Source organism: Cricetulus griseus, chromosome 3 (genome assembly GCF_003668045.3).
Source record: "Cricetulus griseus strain 17A/GY chromosome 3, alternate assembly CriGri-PICRH-1.0, whole genome shotgun sequence".
NCBI lineage: Eukaryota > Metazoa > Chordata > Mammalia > Rodentia > Cricetidae > Cricetulus > Cricetulus griseus.
Window position 1 is genome coordinate 99,446,806 of NC_048596.1, and position 16,892 is coordinate 99,463,697.

General features: G+C 42.3%; 1 protein-coding gene across 4 annotated transcripts in view; it reads left to right on the plus strand.

Moving 5' to 3' along the window:
- The window catches only part of Pold3 (DNA polymerase delta 3, accessory subunit), a 40,910-nt gene extending 24,391 nt beyond the window's left edge, over positions 1–16,519 (plus strand). For all 4 annotated transcript variants that reach the window (XM_027407766.2, XM_027407768.1, XM_027407767.2 and 1 more), the window contains exons 8-12: positions 1,246–1,411; positions 4,412–4,518; positions 9,117–9,223; positions 10,270–10,348; positions 14,577–16,519. In XM_027407766.2, the coding sequence (XP_027263567.1) occupies positions 1,246–1,411; positions 4,412–4,518; positions 9,117–9,223; positions 10,270–10,348; positions 14,577–14,779 (662 nt within the window). In that variant the 3' untranslated portion in view covers positions 14,780–16,519. The remainder of the gene's footprint in view (positions 1–1,245; positions 1,412–4,411; positions 4,519–9,116; positions 9,224–10,269; positions 10,349–14,576) is intronic.
- The last annotated feature ends 373 nt before the right edge of the window (positions 16,520–16,892 follow it).

A 16,892-nucleotide genomic window follows, 5' to 3' on the forward strand; every position in this document is an offset into this window, starting at 1 on the left:
AGAACATACATGCTTTTAAAAACTATTGTACTAACCTGAGACTAAGATAGGTGGCTTTCCACATGGTAGATGATTAAGCTGTTATAGAAATGAAGAACCTCTCACTGTGTATAGTTCTCTAACCATATATTGTGACTTTGCCTATAAAAAGCTATCATTGGGTACACACAGGCTAGGTTATGAGCTTCTGTATTTCTCAGGTGGCTGGGCCATTTCTGCCCTGCATGGCCACTTATGTGTGCTGTGGTATCTCAACTTAATACAGGGATCCGGGTCAGGAGTTGAGCTGAGGCCCATGTCCAGTGCTTACTTTTCTTCCCAGTGATATCTTGGGTAACTTCCTTAATGTTTATATCTGATGGTAGTCTTATAAATATTATCCCAGTTCTCACAGAGAAAAATGACTTTTAGACTTGCCCTAAGGTAGCAGGTCTTGAATTAATTCGGTTTTCTCATTGAAAGTAGTAGTGAGATAGGACAATCCAGGCATTAAAAGGAGGAAACAGGGCTTGGAGAGATGGCTCAATGGTTGAAAGCACTGGCTGCTCTTTTAAGGACCTAGGTTCAGTTCCCAGCACAACCACCTGTAACTGCAGTCACATGGGATCCAGTGCCTCTTCTGGCCTCCACAGGCACCAGCCATGCATGTGGTGCAGAGATACACATGCAGACAAAATACCATAAAAAAAGAGTTTTTTAAAAAGGTAGAATAGAAAAGATAAAAGATGTTGCTATGAAGCTGTTAGCCTGTTTTTAAGCTGTACTCTTGAACAGCACGACTACCTGCAGCTCTGTTTTCCTCATTTGAAATTAAGATGATATTTCACAAAGTTGAATTTAGGGGCTGTGAAGCCTGAGGTCCTGAGTTTGACTCCTGGGTTCTGCAGGGTAAAAGGAGAGGACATACTCCTTTAAACTTTACACTTGTACCATGGCATACACATGCCCAGTATACAACACAATAATTAAATAGATATAATTAAAAACATTTTTTAAACCCCAAAGCTGAACTTGATACTTTTAAGTCTTGTGTTTGCTGCCATTAGGGCTATGGTGTAATGAGAGATTAGTGAGAATCAGAGATGAAGATCATAGGTGTTTTCTCAATCAACTATGCTGTTTTTAGGACAGGGACTATTTATCCCTTGCTCCTAACATGTTACCTGGCCCATAGTGGACTGTCACAAGAATGATGATTAATATTGCACGATGGGCTGTATATCATCTGCTATGCTTTATTTGTAGATAAACTTAAAGTCAGTTTGGATTCAGAGCAAGGAGTGAAAGAAGAAAAAACAGTAGAGCAGCCTCCAGTGTCTGTCATTGAACCAAAGCTGGCAGCTCCCACAGCTCTGAAGAAATCCAGCAGGAAGGCAGAGCCTGTGAAGATGCAGCAGAAGGAAAAAAAATGGTAGGAAAATTTTGTCACTTGGGGGAGGGAGAGTGTCCTGTGAAGGGGAGAAGGTCTGTTTGGGCTTTCTACAGCAGGCAGTTTTCAGCTCAGTACTAAATCCTGTTAATACTGTTAGAACGAAGAGAGAAGCCCCACAACTCATCTACAGAATCAGGACTGCCTGTACGGGTGATTTAGGATCCAGGGCCATGTTTTGTCCCCACTAATGCAAATTAATCTTCTTTGCCCCCAGACTTCAGTTTAAGTGTATAGACACTGTGAAAGTGTGTCTGTATGTGTGTGTTTTACATTAAATTACCCAGCTAGAAGTTACTGTTTCCAGTCCAGTTTAAGAGAAGAAGTTCTTTGTTTTCTTTTTATATCAATGAGTTTATTTTTCAAGTGGTAAAATGTAATTAGAAAAGAAAATAAAAAGCACACAAGCTGTTAAAAATGGATCCAGGAGTTTGAGACACTACCTCATAGTTGGTAGGAATTAGTCTGTTGAAAGAAAATTTAAAGGACACTGTCAGCACTGATAGGCCCACAAAGAACCAACTTTTGTGGTAAAGTTGGAGCAACAAAATAGTGACATTTCAGAGGGTTAAGGCTCTGTCCAGTGGGCCTGCCTCCCAGGAACACATGATATACGTGGATTAAAATGTCATGATCACAACACTCAGTGCTGGAGACTGTCACCAGGCATGTACTCAGCATCTGTCCACTAAATAGCAAGTTAAGTATAGGTTTTTAGTGGGTGTCCTGTACCAGGTTAAGAATGTTTTTTTACTCCAAGTTTTCTGAGAGGCTTTTACTCATTGGTTTTAAAATTTAACATGCTTTTTCTGGCTGGTACAGTTTTTCTGCTAATTATGTTGGGTTTCAAGTTCTTTTTAAAAAGATTTTTATTTATTATGTACACAGTGTTCTGTTGCATGTTTGCCTGTAAACCAGCAGAGGGCACTGATCTCATTAAAGATGGCTGTGAGTTACCATGTGGGTGCCGGGAATTGAACTCAGGACCTCTGGAAGAGCAGTGCTTTTAACCTCTGAGCTCTCTCTCCAGTAATTTATGTTGGGTTATTCTGATTGACATGAAAATGTTAAACGAGCCTTGCATTCTTAGGGTTAGCTCTTTGGTTGTATTTATTGTTGCTACACACTGCTAGATTAGCTAACATTGCCTTGGGGCCAAGGGTTTTTTTCTATATTTTTGAGGACTACTGCTCAGCTATTTTCTTTCTTGGTAATTGACTGGTTTTAGTATCAAACGTGTGTTAACTTCTTAAGAGGAGTTTCCCGTTTTCCAAAGGAGTTTGTGAGTTTTTTTTTTCTTTTACATTTATTTAGTGTATGTGTGGAATGTGTATATGTACATACCATGGCACAGAAGACATAACTTGTGGGAGTCGGTTTTCTACTTCTACAGTGTGGGGTTCTCGAATAGAACTTGGTTCATTAGGTTTGGCAGCAAGCACCTTGCTCTGTTGAGCCACCTCTGGCCCTATGTAGATAAATTTCTAAAACATTTAAATATATAATAGAAATCTATCAGTGAATCTGGGTCTGGATTTTCTTTTTAGGAAGGATATGTGTGTGTGTGTGTGTGTGTGTGTGAGAGAGAGAGAGAGAGAGAGAGAGAGAGAGAGAGAGAGAGAGAGAGAGAGAGAGAGAGAGAGAGAGAGAGAGAGAGAAGAGAGAGATTCTTTATATAGTGTTACTCAAATTTTCTAGTTCTTTTTGGATCAGTTTTGAGTAAATTGTGCTTTTAAAGGAATTTATTTTCTCTAAGTGCTTGAGCTTGTTAAAGTTGTTCATAATCTAGCCTTGTTCTTAGAGTATTTGTAGACTATAGTTATGACTACACATTCCTTTATTTTTTAATTACCACTTGGTAATACATGTTTTCTTTCTATTGTAAAAGGCTTATTAATCTTTTCTTCTTAACCTATCAACTTTAGGCTTCGTTAGTTTTCTTTCCTTTCTATTGCATTGCTTTTTACTCTAATGTTTATTCCCTTTGGCTTACTTTGGGTTTACTTTATTCTTTTCCTAGCAAAAGTAGAAAAAAAAAGTTGATGTTCAAAATCAAATAAGACATAGGAACTCAATGACAGAAAGACTATGGTTTATGTGTATTTGTCTCTAACATACAACAGGCCCTTAAATTATTTATTGATGAATGCTGTAATAGAGAAAGCAGACAGGGAAGCTAAATAATGTCAAAAGAGAGTCTAGGCTTTTATGACATCATTAGAATGACTTTATGGTCTTGTCTATGCCTTTGCTCACGTTGTTCTTTCATTTTAGAATATTATCTTCCCTTCCTACCTGTTGAATATCTCCTTAGCTTTTAACAGTTGTGCTCCTCAATGTTATTTGTCCATTAAATTTTATCATGTTTTATAATGGCTAGTGCAGTTGGCCAAAGCATGTTCATCTTTTGAGGCAAGGTTTTAACTGTGTGGCTCAGGCTGGCCTCGGTTTTAGAATCCTTCGCTCTCTGCAGAAATTATAGGTGTGCGCCACTACATCTGGCCTCCGGGGGCTTTTTGAGAACAGCATTTCTTTCCTGGTCTTTGCAGTACTGTTGTTTAGCTCCTTATTTAATGCATGTTAAGTGACTGAAAGGCCAGGAGGGGGAAAGGCATTGGCAAGACTCTAAACTGGCCTACAGAGAACTGATGAAACCTTTTATATAGTGTATATATCTCCAAAGAATCATTCTTCCTGCTGGGCATGGTGGTGCACCACTCAGGAGGCAGAGGCAGGGGATCTCTGAGTTGGAGGCCAGCCTGGTCTACATAGTGAGTTCTAGGACAGCCAGGGCTACATAGAAACCTTGACTCAAACAAACAAATAAAAACAGATTAGTTTTTCTTCATCTGCTTTGTTGTTTTCTACCCTCTGGAGTTATGTCTGTGAGCTTTAAAGAAGCTGCATAGGAACAAATGCACACTTAAACATATGCATACTTTTTGTTTTGTAATGTGCTTAATTTATTCCTGATGGCAACAGGGGGAAGCGAGTAGACTTATCTGATGAGGAAGCAAAGGAAACCGAAAACCTGAAGAAAAAGAGGAGAAGAATCAAGCTCCCTCAGTCCGATAGCAGTGAAGATGAAGGTAGACATTGGTGTTAATTCTTGTTAGGGATAATTTCTTGGTTCATGCGTGAGGATCTAAAATTTTCTCTTACTATGAACTACAATGGCAGCAGTAGTACTAGCAATTAGAATATCTCTCTTTGAAATCTGCTGTAATCTTTTTATCAGAATAGTGATCATTTGGTAACTTGTGAAAATACAGAAAACAGAAAGTATGACTACTTTTACACATACTATCTAAGCCCTTTCTTTTCTCTTTAAGGCTAGTGTTCTTTTGGCTACCTTCATGTACATATTCTAGACACACCAAAAAATAAAACTGAGGTCAAACTGGAAGATCATACATAGTGTCACTGTTGAAAGGGAGTGACACTGTGGACCTGCCAGGGTCAAGATGTGGGCACTGTAGTAAGATAAGCAAGCAGAATAAACACAGGAGTCTCTACAGGGAAATTAATATGCTTTTAAAACAAATATCAAGTACTTTTAATTAAAAAAAATATGTATTAGGTGTTTCATTTACGTGTTTGTATGTGCACCATATGTATACAGTTCTCAGAAGAAGGCATTAGAAAGTGGTGAGCTGCCTGCTATCTGGGTGCTGGGAATTGAACCCAAATCCTCTGAAAGGGCAGCCAGTGCTCTTAACCTCTGCACCACCTCTCCAACCCTAATATCAAGTACTCTTAAGATCTTACCCCAAACCATGTAAAGTATATAGAAAAAAACCAAAGAGAAAGTTTCTTAGACTACATTGTGCTATCCAGGAAAGTATGCAGAGAGAATGGGGCTAAACCTGGAGCTGTCATAGCAGTTTAAAGAGAGAAGAATGATAATGCAAAAAGGAGCCTGACTGTCAAAGGACAAAACTAAAGATAAAATAATTGCTAGAAACAGTCGCTAGAGTAACTGAAAAAAGGTGATATAGCCTCTGCCCCAAAGGGCACTAACTATACAAGTGAGTGGAAAAACACACTACATTAATGTACATTGAGAAGATAGGGGCTGGGGAAATAGTTCCATCAGTAAGTGTTCGCCTCATAAGCACGAAGGTCTCTCCTGTCACCTGTGTAAGAGGTGTGCACTTGTAATCCCAGCACTGGGGAGATGGAGTCAGGCTGATCCCCAGAGCTGGCTAGGCAGTTAGCGTAGCCTAGTGAGCAAGCTTTGGATCCAGCTGCAGAGCCCAACTCAAAACACACAGGCATCTCCTGGGAACAGCATCTGTTGTTGAGCATTGTCCTCCACACATATGTATAAACATGTACACCCACACACACTTGAACATGCACATACTCCTTTTACTCACAAAGCTAAGACTTTGTGAGTAGAAACTGAATAGTCTAGTGTTACTGAAAGCGCCAGTTCTGAATTGAGTTCCTGGGTTGATTGAGCACTCTTGCATACTTCTGAAATATTCTATTGTTCTGTAGCCCACAAAATAATAATACCCAAGGGCTATTAGAATGTGACTGTGGTTGCTCAGTTGGGAAAGGACTGCAAAGAAATGTGATGGAGGTGAGCAGCACGTGACAACAGGATGACAGAGAGCAGAAGCCCTCAGGTTCTTTTCTCTGGCAGAGATAATTTTTGGCATCTGAGTGAACTTATAAAAGTCTACCATTTTATTCTATAATTTCTGTGTCTGAAAGCCAGCAGGATTTTATTTTGAACCTTTACACAGTCTCTTTTTATTTGTGTTCCACTGATTATAATAGCTTGATCTGCTGTCTCAGGCTAGTCATTAACAGATGTGCGGCAGGCGTGTAGGAGATGGCAAGGGCTCCAGAGTCAGACAGACCCAGGTTAAATCTTCCTGCACCCTTACTAGCTGATGTTAGGCAGGTGCCTTAACTTCCAGTCCCTGTTTACTCTTCTAGAACTGCAGTGTTACTACAAACTAGCTTTTTGTAGACATTAAAACAATACATCAGAAATGCCCAGACAGCACTTGACACACAGTAGCTTTTCACATTGTGCCCCTCCCCCCACTCCATCCTTATATGTGAGCCTCGGCAAATTCCTTTCACCTTCTTATTGGAAAGGCTCTCCTTCACCCTGGAAGTGCCATAAGCGCCCTTAGTAGTTCTACATAATTAAAAACAAAACAAAACTGTTGCTAGGAAGAAACAGTTTTTATGGCTGTGTTAAGTATTTGCTAACATTTTCAGTCCTCGTAGGTTGTTTGTGGAGGATATTAAGCACGTCACACACACACTTTTTTTAAAGTAAGGATAGGTATTACAAAAATATATATTGAGTCCTAGGAAGCAGTGCTTGCTTTCCAGGAATTGGAATTACTAGTCTCTGCCAGAGGACTCTTGACAAACAAGTGGTTACATTGCTGGTTCACTGGAATGAGTTTTCCCACAGTTCTTGCTCTGCCCTAGTAAAAGCTGCTTCCTTGAGGTGGAAGCTTTGCCACCCGAATGTTTCTCATCATTGAGTACACTAATGCACAAAGCACCGTTATGTTTACGTCAGTAGGAGCTCATTGAGTCAGATTGCTTGGCTTAATGGTAGAGACTGAGTATGGGCAAGTTTTTAAAAAATTTCTTTGAACCTCAGTCGTACGAAACAAATGATTTGTGGAGTTATTATAAAATGAATGATTAATGTTTATAAAGTAGAAAATGCTGATTGCTTATCCTTCCTTAAAATATTTAAGTTTAAACACAGTATTACATATACAAAGTTTTTAAAGGCAGATAAAACAAAGTTTATAACGATAATCCCTACCGTCTGAATCACGGAACTGACTTTTGTTGTCAGTGTTTCCCCAGCTGTCTTCCATCTCTCAGATGTGTTGAAATCTCTTCATTTCTCGTTCTCTTCTTTTCCAGGGGGATTATGACATTTTATTACTGTATGATTCTTTGGGAGGTGGGCAACTGGAAAGTAGGAAGTAGGAACTGTCTGGGGTCTTCCCTTGACCTGGATATTCCTCACCCCAAATTTTATTCAGGAAGTACTTATTCTCCTTGATTTAAAACATCAGAGGTACTGTTGCTCTGTGTCCAGTGCCAGGACAACTGTGACACCCCTGCCTCTTTGGCCTGTAAGTGTGAGGGAGGCTTAGGTAAACAGTTGCATACAGTGCTAGGAGGGTCTGAGACAGTACCATTGGAGTTGTTTGCCTTGGGTAAGTCGTGTTTTTGAAGAACTAAAAGTAGAACGGAATACCTAGCTTTATCACCTAGTGTTCAAAACTCCTTTTCTTTGGCTTTCTTGCTGCCTACACTTTCTCAGACAACTATGGCCCAGCTTTGTAATGAGCCGTTACTTCAGAACATTGAGTTCTTGGTTCTGTGGTGTCACTGCTCTTGCTTAGACTCTCATCATGAACTGGCTTCACAGAGCTGGGTTAATAGCTAGACTGAAGCTGCTCTGCTTCCCTTCTGTTTCTGTCTCTTGTTTCACTGAGCTTATAAAGTTAGGGCCCATTTCATACTTGAAGTGTCTAATTTATTGCTTTATTCTGGCTCTTACTCTGCTTCACCTCTTTAGGTCATTTGGCCATGAACCCTCCACTGTCATAATTTTTAACACTGACCTAATCAGTTGGGAGAAATTCAGATCCAAGATTTGTGCAAAGAATTTGAATGTAGCCAGGAGATTCAGGGAGCAGGTGAGGTTAAACAGCTACCCAGGCCCATGGCCAGCAGTTTCTTTGTGGTGATTAAGCAGTAGGTTGGGGGTTAGGGAGATTAGCTCTTTGCTCACCTAGTAAGTATGGGGCTCTGGGGTCAGACCTCAGCTCAGCTTCCAGGGTTGGGAGAAGATAAAATTACGAGGAAGATGATGATAACAATAGCAATAACAACAACAACAAAAAAGCAGTATGTCTGCTGAGGCTCCTCCCTTCCTCTCTGATGGCCGTCTCTCAGAACTGTTTCTTTACTGAGAAACCGGGATCCTCCCATGGTGCTCCATTGTTGGATACTATTTCCACAACATTCTTTCTCTACTTTTTTCTTGCCCATTCTCTGTGTGGCAAAGCAAGGCTTATAAGGCTCATCTGTGGGGAAGTCACTAGAAATAGTCCCACACAGGTTTGGGTGTTGGATCTTTCATGAATATCAGCTTTCAAAGGTGATTCTTCCCAAAGTCATGTGCTTAATGTCAGCTGGACAGTCTGGGTCTAACAGTCATGTCAGGCATTTGCAACTCATCCTCAGACGATTGTGGCAAAGATGCTGCTGTGGAGCATTGAGTATAACAGGACATGGATGGGTGGGTCACAAAGGCTGTGGAATCATACTTGGGCTTAAAACCTGTTGTTATGAGTTGTAAGCCTCTGTCAAGTGAAGAGCTTCTTGGAACCTCTGTTTACTCAACTATATGATGGAGTAAGATCTGTCTCTTAGGTTGTGGTGAGAAAAAAGTGAAACTGCTGACATCTGGTAAGTGGTCAGTATATGTCAACCAATAAGTTCTTGATTCTCCAATTGTATTAATATGTATTTTAAGTCTCTGACTGCAAACCTTGTTTGTCATGAATTACTGTTTACAAAATACCTTTTGGTACTCCGAAGTTTCAAAGCAGATACAGTGGAGATGGCATTATGCCAGTTAGAGCTTGTAGTTCTCTTCATTAAGCTTGTTCTATTTTCCCAGTCTTCCCAGACTCTCCTGAGATGTATGAAGCAGAGTCACCATCTCCACCTCCTCCTGCATCTCCACCTCCTGATTCTATGCCTAAAACTGAGCCCCCTCCTGTCAAGGTAAACCCACCACAGTGTTCCATTCTGTGTGTCTTCTCTCTTGGGACCCTGCAGTCATTGTGTTGAGTCATGTGTGCCTTTCTCTGTGCTTCTCCAGTGCCGGTAATTGGCTCTTGTCTTATTGTTCTTCCCTTCAGGATGGCCAGAAGTACCTGATTCTCTTCTTAGTGAAGGGGACTCTGCTGTGGGGTATAGCCTAGGTTGCAGGGCTAGCTCTGGGCAGCTGTTTGGTTTTTGTGACCATCACCATTAGGGCTGCTGTACTACCCAGCTGCAGTTGGAACCCAAAAGGAGGTGCTGCCTCCACCAGGGCAAATTATGAAAGATAAAAGGAAGCGAAACTCAAATTTATTCTCAGGGAAAGGACTAGATGAGAAAAACCACAACAAAGAGCAATATGCAGTTTTGAAGGCTCTTTAGCTGTGGCTTGTCTGCTTCAATTAGTAGACAATAGTAGATAGTGAGGTGTTGAGAAGATGAGTGCTGAGACTCCTCCTTTGCTTTGTAGCCAGTAGTTTTCTTTAATTCATTCTGTTAAGACTTAATGTAAGTCTCGTACTGATATATCAGAGCCAAAGAAACAGGATGAAAGACAGTGGAGATAAAGGGAACTGATGGTAGAGTAATATGTGCTTCTGGCTAAACTAGTTGGGTGTGATGTTCAAATGCCAAGGCTGAACATGCAAGTATCTTCTACAACCGTGAGAGCCCCTGGTCTGGTCTAGGGGCATCTCTGCCCAGCTTTCTAGAAAGCCCCTACACAGCATATTGCAGTGGTATGCTTTCCTTATCTCCCTTCCACTAAGGTCCTTAATCTGTGTGTCTTTTTCAGGAGGAACACAGATCTTTCCTAAGAATACTGCTCCTCTTTCTGTAAACAGGAAGACGCCAGGCCTATGCATACAGCAAGCATTCTGTGCCTATGCAGTGGAGAGTTCCTTGTTCTACCTTTTGTCATAATGGCATATTATAGATTTAAAATCTTCTGTTATTTTTCTCTATCACTTCACTGGTCAACTTAGTATTATTACTCACTGATCTTTCAGAGTTCAAGTGGAGAAAACAAAAGAAAACGAAAGCGTGTACTGAAATCTAAAACCTTTGTGGATGAAGAGGGCTGCATAGGTAAGGCAAATGTTTGGCATCAGGCTTGAGTTCTTACCTTATTAGAGGGGCACTGTAATCCCCTGCAGAGCAGGCTGTCTCGGGTTGAGCGCACATGAGCTTAGCCCAGGCAGTGCTGCTGCTCCTGTCAGAGTAGCAGAGTACACAGAACATTGCAGTGGGGTCAGCACATGGCCCTACACCATGAAATGAAGCTCTGAGAGTGTGGCCTCAGAGTCAGGGCATCTTGGTTGGGGATTTTCTTGATCTGTGAAATGGAAGAGAAACGTCTGTTTGCCTCATGGTAGAGTCTTTGTGAAGATAACAATGAGGTACTTTGAAACCACTGTCGGACACATTGAGAAGCACTTGTTTTTTAAAGACTGATTGTGTTACCACTCAGTAGTGGAATGGAGGCTTCCCATGGATGATTCAACCCAGAGAGTCAGGTCTCCGGTGTCCAGTGCCATTCAGCCTTAGCAGAGTGTGACTTGACCTCCTTGCTTCCTGTGTGTTTCCTCTTTGTACCAGGTCAGGCTCTTTGCACAGGTGGATGGTCTGGGGTGGGGCTTTTGGGATCCAGCACTTCCTGTGGAGATTCTTAGATTACAACACCACGCTCTCGTGTCTGGATGCAGTTGTGGATTTTGGCTAGTAAAGCTCTGGTTCCTTGGAGCATGGATGGTTCCTTCTCCTTCCTTATGGCACCTACCACGAAGTGGATCTTCTAGAGAAGGTTTTAGTGCCTGCCATCCCTCTTCTTCCCTCCCTCCCTCCTCCCTTTTCTTTCCTGTGAAGCCCTGGCTGTCCTGGAACTCACTCTGTAGACCAGGCTGGCCTCAAACTCTGAGATCCACCTGCCTCTTCTTCCTGAGCTCTGGGATTAAAGGTGTTCACAGTCAATGTCTGCCTTCCCTGCCTGTTTTGGTTTTCATTTTCTTGTTGAAGTTTCTGTCTTTTGGTTCAGCTCTTCCTGGGTGCTAATAAAGACCCTGGAGACATTGTGTCGGTTACAGACTATCCTATTATCCCCATCTCCTGTGCTTCTGACACTGTCATATCCACACCTCCTGTCATTGAGACTCTCATATATAATTGAGTAACATTCTTTTTCCTTTTTTTTTCTTTTTTTCCCCAAGACAAGGTTTTCTGAGTAGTCCTGGCCGTCCTGGAAGTCACTCTGCAGACCAGGCTGCTCTCGCACTGAAAGATCCACCGGCCTCTGCCTCCTGAGTGCTAGGATTAAAGGTGTATGTCACCACAAGCCAGCTAAGGGAAGTTGCAGTCCTCTTTTCATGCCACTCTTCCACTCTTCTTGAGAATCTGTGTGTTCTGAACTTTGGTATGCATTTATGATTTTTTTTTTTTTTGCTTTTAGCATTTTTAATATAACTAGAATGCTTTGGCCATTAGAGGTGTGATATATTTTTTTAAGTTCAGGAGGCAAAAGCATCAGTGCCATTTTTTTCTCCTTTTTTATTCTAAAAGAAGAAACTTAAGGATATCTTTATGAGAGCTAATTAGTGGCTGATGTTCAAAACAAAGCCCTCAGGTTTTGACCAGGTGTGGAACTTGGGCTTGTTTTCGAGTCTTTCTCCACACGGACTATTAACAGGCTTAGAGGCAGTAATGAGAATGCTCACATAGCACCTTTTTTTTTTGCAAGGTTTTTAGGCCAAGTACAGCCTACTGGATCTTGGCTCTGGTTGCCAGCCAAAGTTGTGCTTTCCTCAGTCTGCTTTGACTGTGCCAGTTGTACTAGCACAGGGACTGGCTCTGCCCTTGCTAGATTATATTTTTTTCCTGTGGGTTTGTAGCAGGAACTATGAAGTTGGGCCCTGAGTTAGGTTGGGATGAATTTCTGATCAAGGAATAGGTTTCTGAGGTCAGAGAAGCTGAATGGAATGTTGTCACACAGAGCAGGCTTCTCAGAATGGCAGCCAAGGAAAGCGGCATGTTCAGCTAACATAAAGGTGCTGTGGTTTGAAGTTCAAATCTCTTTGTCCTATAATTTAAAGTAGCAATACCTTTGACTATAAAAACGCTCTTTTAAATTTTGATACACTAAGTGTGGTGCTCAAGACATTTGGTTGATATGGCCTGGCTGGCTTTTAACTTTCCAAGCAATGTACACATGACGTCAGCCATGAGACAGCCAGTGGTTTCATTAAGAAGGAAATAAGATATGATGTTATAGCCATGTTGCTATTGAGTGGAGAATACAGCTCATGATGTAATGGGCTTACTACCAACTATGAAGTCAAATTTCCTTTCTTAGATGGCTCTTCAGATCTTCCTAACAGAATTAAATAACAGTTCATAATTTTGTCCATGAATTGAGTTGTAGGATGCATGTAGCGTAGTGCGTGTTGGGGGTGGAGGATGCTCCGGGGTTGTGCTTGCTGGGCTATAGGTATTCCATGGGAATGTTTCAAGTGTCTTCTCAAATGATTGACACCTTTCTCTAATGCTGTTAACCAGGTGAAGTACCTGAAAGTCTTCATTTTTCTTGTCTTTCTCTTTTCCTTTCTTACCATATAACTTAGGCTGGTCTCATCAGGGTTCTCTTGCCGGTCTCCAAGGGCACAGATTTCAGGTCTTTGCCACCACACCTGACTGAGATACTGCATTTCTAATTAGATTACCAGAGAGGGTCCGAGTCTTCTAGTCTGAGTTATATCTTTATTTGTTTTTTTTTTTTTTGGTTTTTCGAGACAGGGTTTCTCTGTGTAGCCTTGGCTGTCCTGGAACTCACTCTGTAGGCCAGGCTGGTCTCGAACTCGCAGAGATCCACCTGCCTTTACCTCTGGAGCCCTGGGATTAAAGGTCTTCGTCACCACTGCCTAGTGCTTTGAACACTTTTGTGCATATGAGGTTACTTTTTCAGTGAGGAGATGTTTCCCTTCACTGCTTCTTTATCACTTGCTGCATCCAGACAGGCTAAGTTCTTTAGTTCTTATCCCAGGGAAGTGGCACTATATGTGACCTGTGGCTGGTGCATGTGATACAGTGGGATTGAAAAGTCTCTCCATCTGCTCTGTGGAAGCATGATTGGAAGCCACTGCTTCTGCCTGTGCACACTGGGGCTCTTTGTGGACTACTCACTGGCATAGTTCTTTTCCAGGTTTCCTTTGGGAAGAGTTTGGGGAGTTTTAGTTTTTTTTTATATGTATCCTGTATGCATGTATATGCATCACATGTGTGCCTGGTGCCTGAGGAGATCAGAAGAGGGCAGTTGAACCCTGGAGTTGGCATTACAGACAGTTGTGAGCCACCATGTGGGTTCTGGGAACTGAATTTGGATCCTCTGCAAGAGCAGCAAATGCTTCTAGCCACTGAGCTATCACTCTGACCCATTTTAATGGCAGAGGAGAAGGGTAAATATGCCTTTGGCTGCTAGAGAGTAAGGAAATTGGAAACTTTGCTTATTTTATCATTGTTCTAAGTCTTTCAAATATATAATCTAGAATTTTTGTTTGTTTGTTTGTTTTTTGAGACAGGGTTTCTCTGTGTAGCTTTGGAGCCTATCCTGGCACTCACTCTGGAGACCAGGCTGGCCTGGAACTCACAGAGATCTGCCTGCCTCTGCCTTCTGAGTGCTGGGATTAAAGGTGTGTGCCACCAATGACCTAGAATGGTTTGTTTGGGGAAGTTTTTTTCATGATGTAGGCTGAAATAAATCTTGGGCTCATTAGTAGTCACTTAGTCTCAAGAACTGAACAGTTGAGTAGTAACAAACTGGTGGGGCTTCAGATGGGGGCAGTGGTTGACATCAGGATGGATCAAGCTAGTAGAGTCCATGGTGAGAGAGTGGCTAGGCAGAGAGCGAGCTCTGATGGGCTAAATGAGGAACTAGGAAAGTGAGCATTGGAAATGGGCAAGGGTGTGGGCCATCGAAATAGGACACAGGAAGCCAGTTAGAGCCTGGAGTTAGGAATGGGTGTTTGAGATACAGACAGTCCATTTGTAGAGCTTAGGAAGTTAGCCAGTGTAGACATGGACTCAAGTAATGGGCTTGGACAACTAAAGGCCCATCTGATGACCTGGGGCTTAACTGTGAAGGAGTGGGGGGCGGGGAGAAGGGGGTGGGGTCTCAGCCCCACCTAGATGCCATGTGACTGCAGGGTATTTTCCAGCTGAGGCTAGGTGTGTTCTCCCAGTAAGAGAAAACTCAGGACCTGATGCGCAGGACAACTTTCCCTTGGTAAATGACTCAGGCTACCATGTCTCTGTCTTTTCCTTATTCCAGTGACTGAAAAAGTCTACGAGAGTGAATCGTGCACAGACAGTGAAGAGGAGAGTAAGATGAAGGTGACATCAGTACACAGACCCCCTGCTGCTACTGTGAGAAAGGAGCCCAAGGAAGAACGAAAGGGCCCCAAGAAAGGGACCACTGCTCTGGGCAAAGCCAACAGACAAGTGTCCATTACTGGCTTCTTCCAGAAGAAGTAAATGCTGTCCCTGGCAGGACTTGGAGTGGTCACAGAGAAGACCAACAAGCATAGACTGTCACTTACTGTGTAAGTTCGCCTAGTTCCTGCCTTACCTGTATCAAAACGCTGCTCTGCCATCGTGTGACACTTGTACTATTCTGGTTTTTTTCAACCAAAAGGGAGTCACCTAGAAGCAGGAGGCAGAAGATTTAAAAGCTGTTACATTATAATGAGTTTATAAAGCACAATCTTTGACCCGCCTAGGAGAATTCATTTGAGAATTACCTGCTGGGCTCCACTCACCCTATGCCATTTTCCTATTATGGTCCTCTGTATTCTGTGAACTTGTGTGATGACAGTGTTTTTTATTTCATGAATTCTACTGGATGTGGTCACCACTTCTTACTCTCCTGTCCATACTGCCACACTTCTGTCCCCTGAGCCCACAAATCTGTTTTCTGTAAATGTTTTAAATGTTCGTCAGATGAAAAGCTAAAACTGAAACAGTAAGTGACACTCAGCTCCAGGCAAGCCAGTGTGAAGTGTCCGTTCCTTCCACAGAAGCTCTCCGGAACTTTGCTCACACTCAGTGGTCACAGATAGAAATTTACTGATGTACCCAACCTCACCGGCAATGACCAAGAGTCAGCATGGCAGGCACTGGCAGAGCTGCCATGTTGCCAGCACAAGGCGTGCAGTATACTCTTAGGTTTATGGTTTTTCTCCCACGTTTTCCATTCTTAATACCTAGAAGGTGGAACATTGAGATGTTGAGTGAAAGGAGGAACTGTGGTTGCCCATTCCAGGAAGGAATGAAGAACTTCAGGCACACATTTCTACCTAGATGGTGCTCCTCTGTATTTTCAGGACCTCCATTTGCCCAGCAATACAGGCTCCCCAGGAAGAGATGGGGTGCTGACTGGTTATCAATCTAGACAGTAATTAAAACATTTGCTTTTGTACTTTTGTCTGTTCTGATAATAAATTCAAAGCACCTTCCATCATGACTGGGCAGGAGGTGAGAGCCACTTAGGTTGTGTGGCAATGGCATTGCACAGTGAGCTGTTGGCAAGGGAACAGAGCTGTAACTGTCAGTGTGATTCACTCTCAGCCGATGAGGGGTGTCTGACCCGACCCTTCCACCAAGGCCTGGCTTGTGTCATAAGAAATGTAAGCAGCTGCCTACTATTGGAGGTTAGGGTTGGGACTGACCTTGGCATTAGCACAGATGCTTTAGCAACTGAGCATGGGCTTGATTAAGACCAGCAGCTTGGGAGATGAGTCCTGGCCTTCCGTGGAAGGCTTGAGGGAGGAGGTTTCACACACCAAACTGAATAAAGGTTTTTTTTTTTTTGAAAGTGGAAAAGAGTGGAATGCCTGGACTTAAACTTGACAAAAAACTGCTGGAGAAGAATCCCTTAAGTGGTTATTTTTGTCATTGCCTCTAGTCATTTTTCTAAATGGGAATGGAAAAGTACAAGGCAACAATTCAGTCTTTAAAGAAATCTGATCATGGTGGGATTTCTAATAAAACCAAATTTGAATTGGAGCTCTGGTGTAAGATGGGGTTGCATCTCTCAAGGAGACTGCAAGTCTCTGATTCCTGTACCCAACACGCCACCTGAGTTTCGAGCTTACTACAAGGCTAAGTAAGCATTGAGTGGTGGCGCTTTCTCTCCATTTTATAAAGTTCTCAACCAAGTTACCCACAAGCTCAATAAATTTGAGAAGCTGTTTTGAAACAGTACTTCAAACTGAACGTCTGTCGAGTCTGTTACTTGACACCCTGGTGGCAGGGTGTGTAGTTATCTAAATGCTGACTGGGAGCAGGCTGGTTTTCAGTTCATGTTGCTAAAAGTGCATAGCCACAGTCTGAAATGTACAAGTTATTTTGCTGTCTTCATCATCTTTTCAATCCTCTGGGAAATCTTAGTTTTAGCCAACCTTATTTTTCAGTTCATTAAGAAGAAAATGTAGTCCTGATCTTGCATTCTGTATTGGTTTGGCTTCATCCCTTGCTGGCTGGGTGATGTTGGGCAAATTTCTGAGCCTTGGGTTCCATAACAAAGTTGAACTAAATTGAGCAGCTCTGTGTGCTGAGCTGAACTGGTAGCTGTAGCCTGAATGTGGTC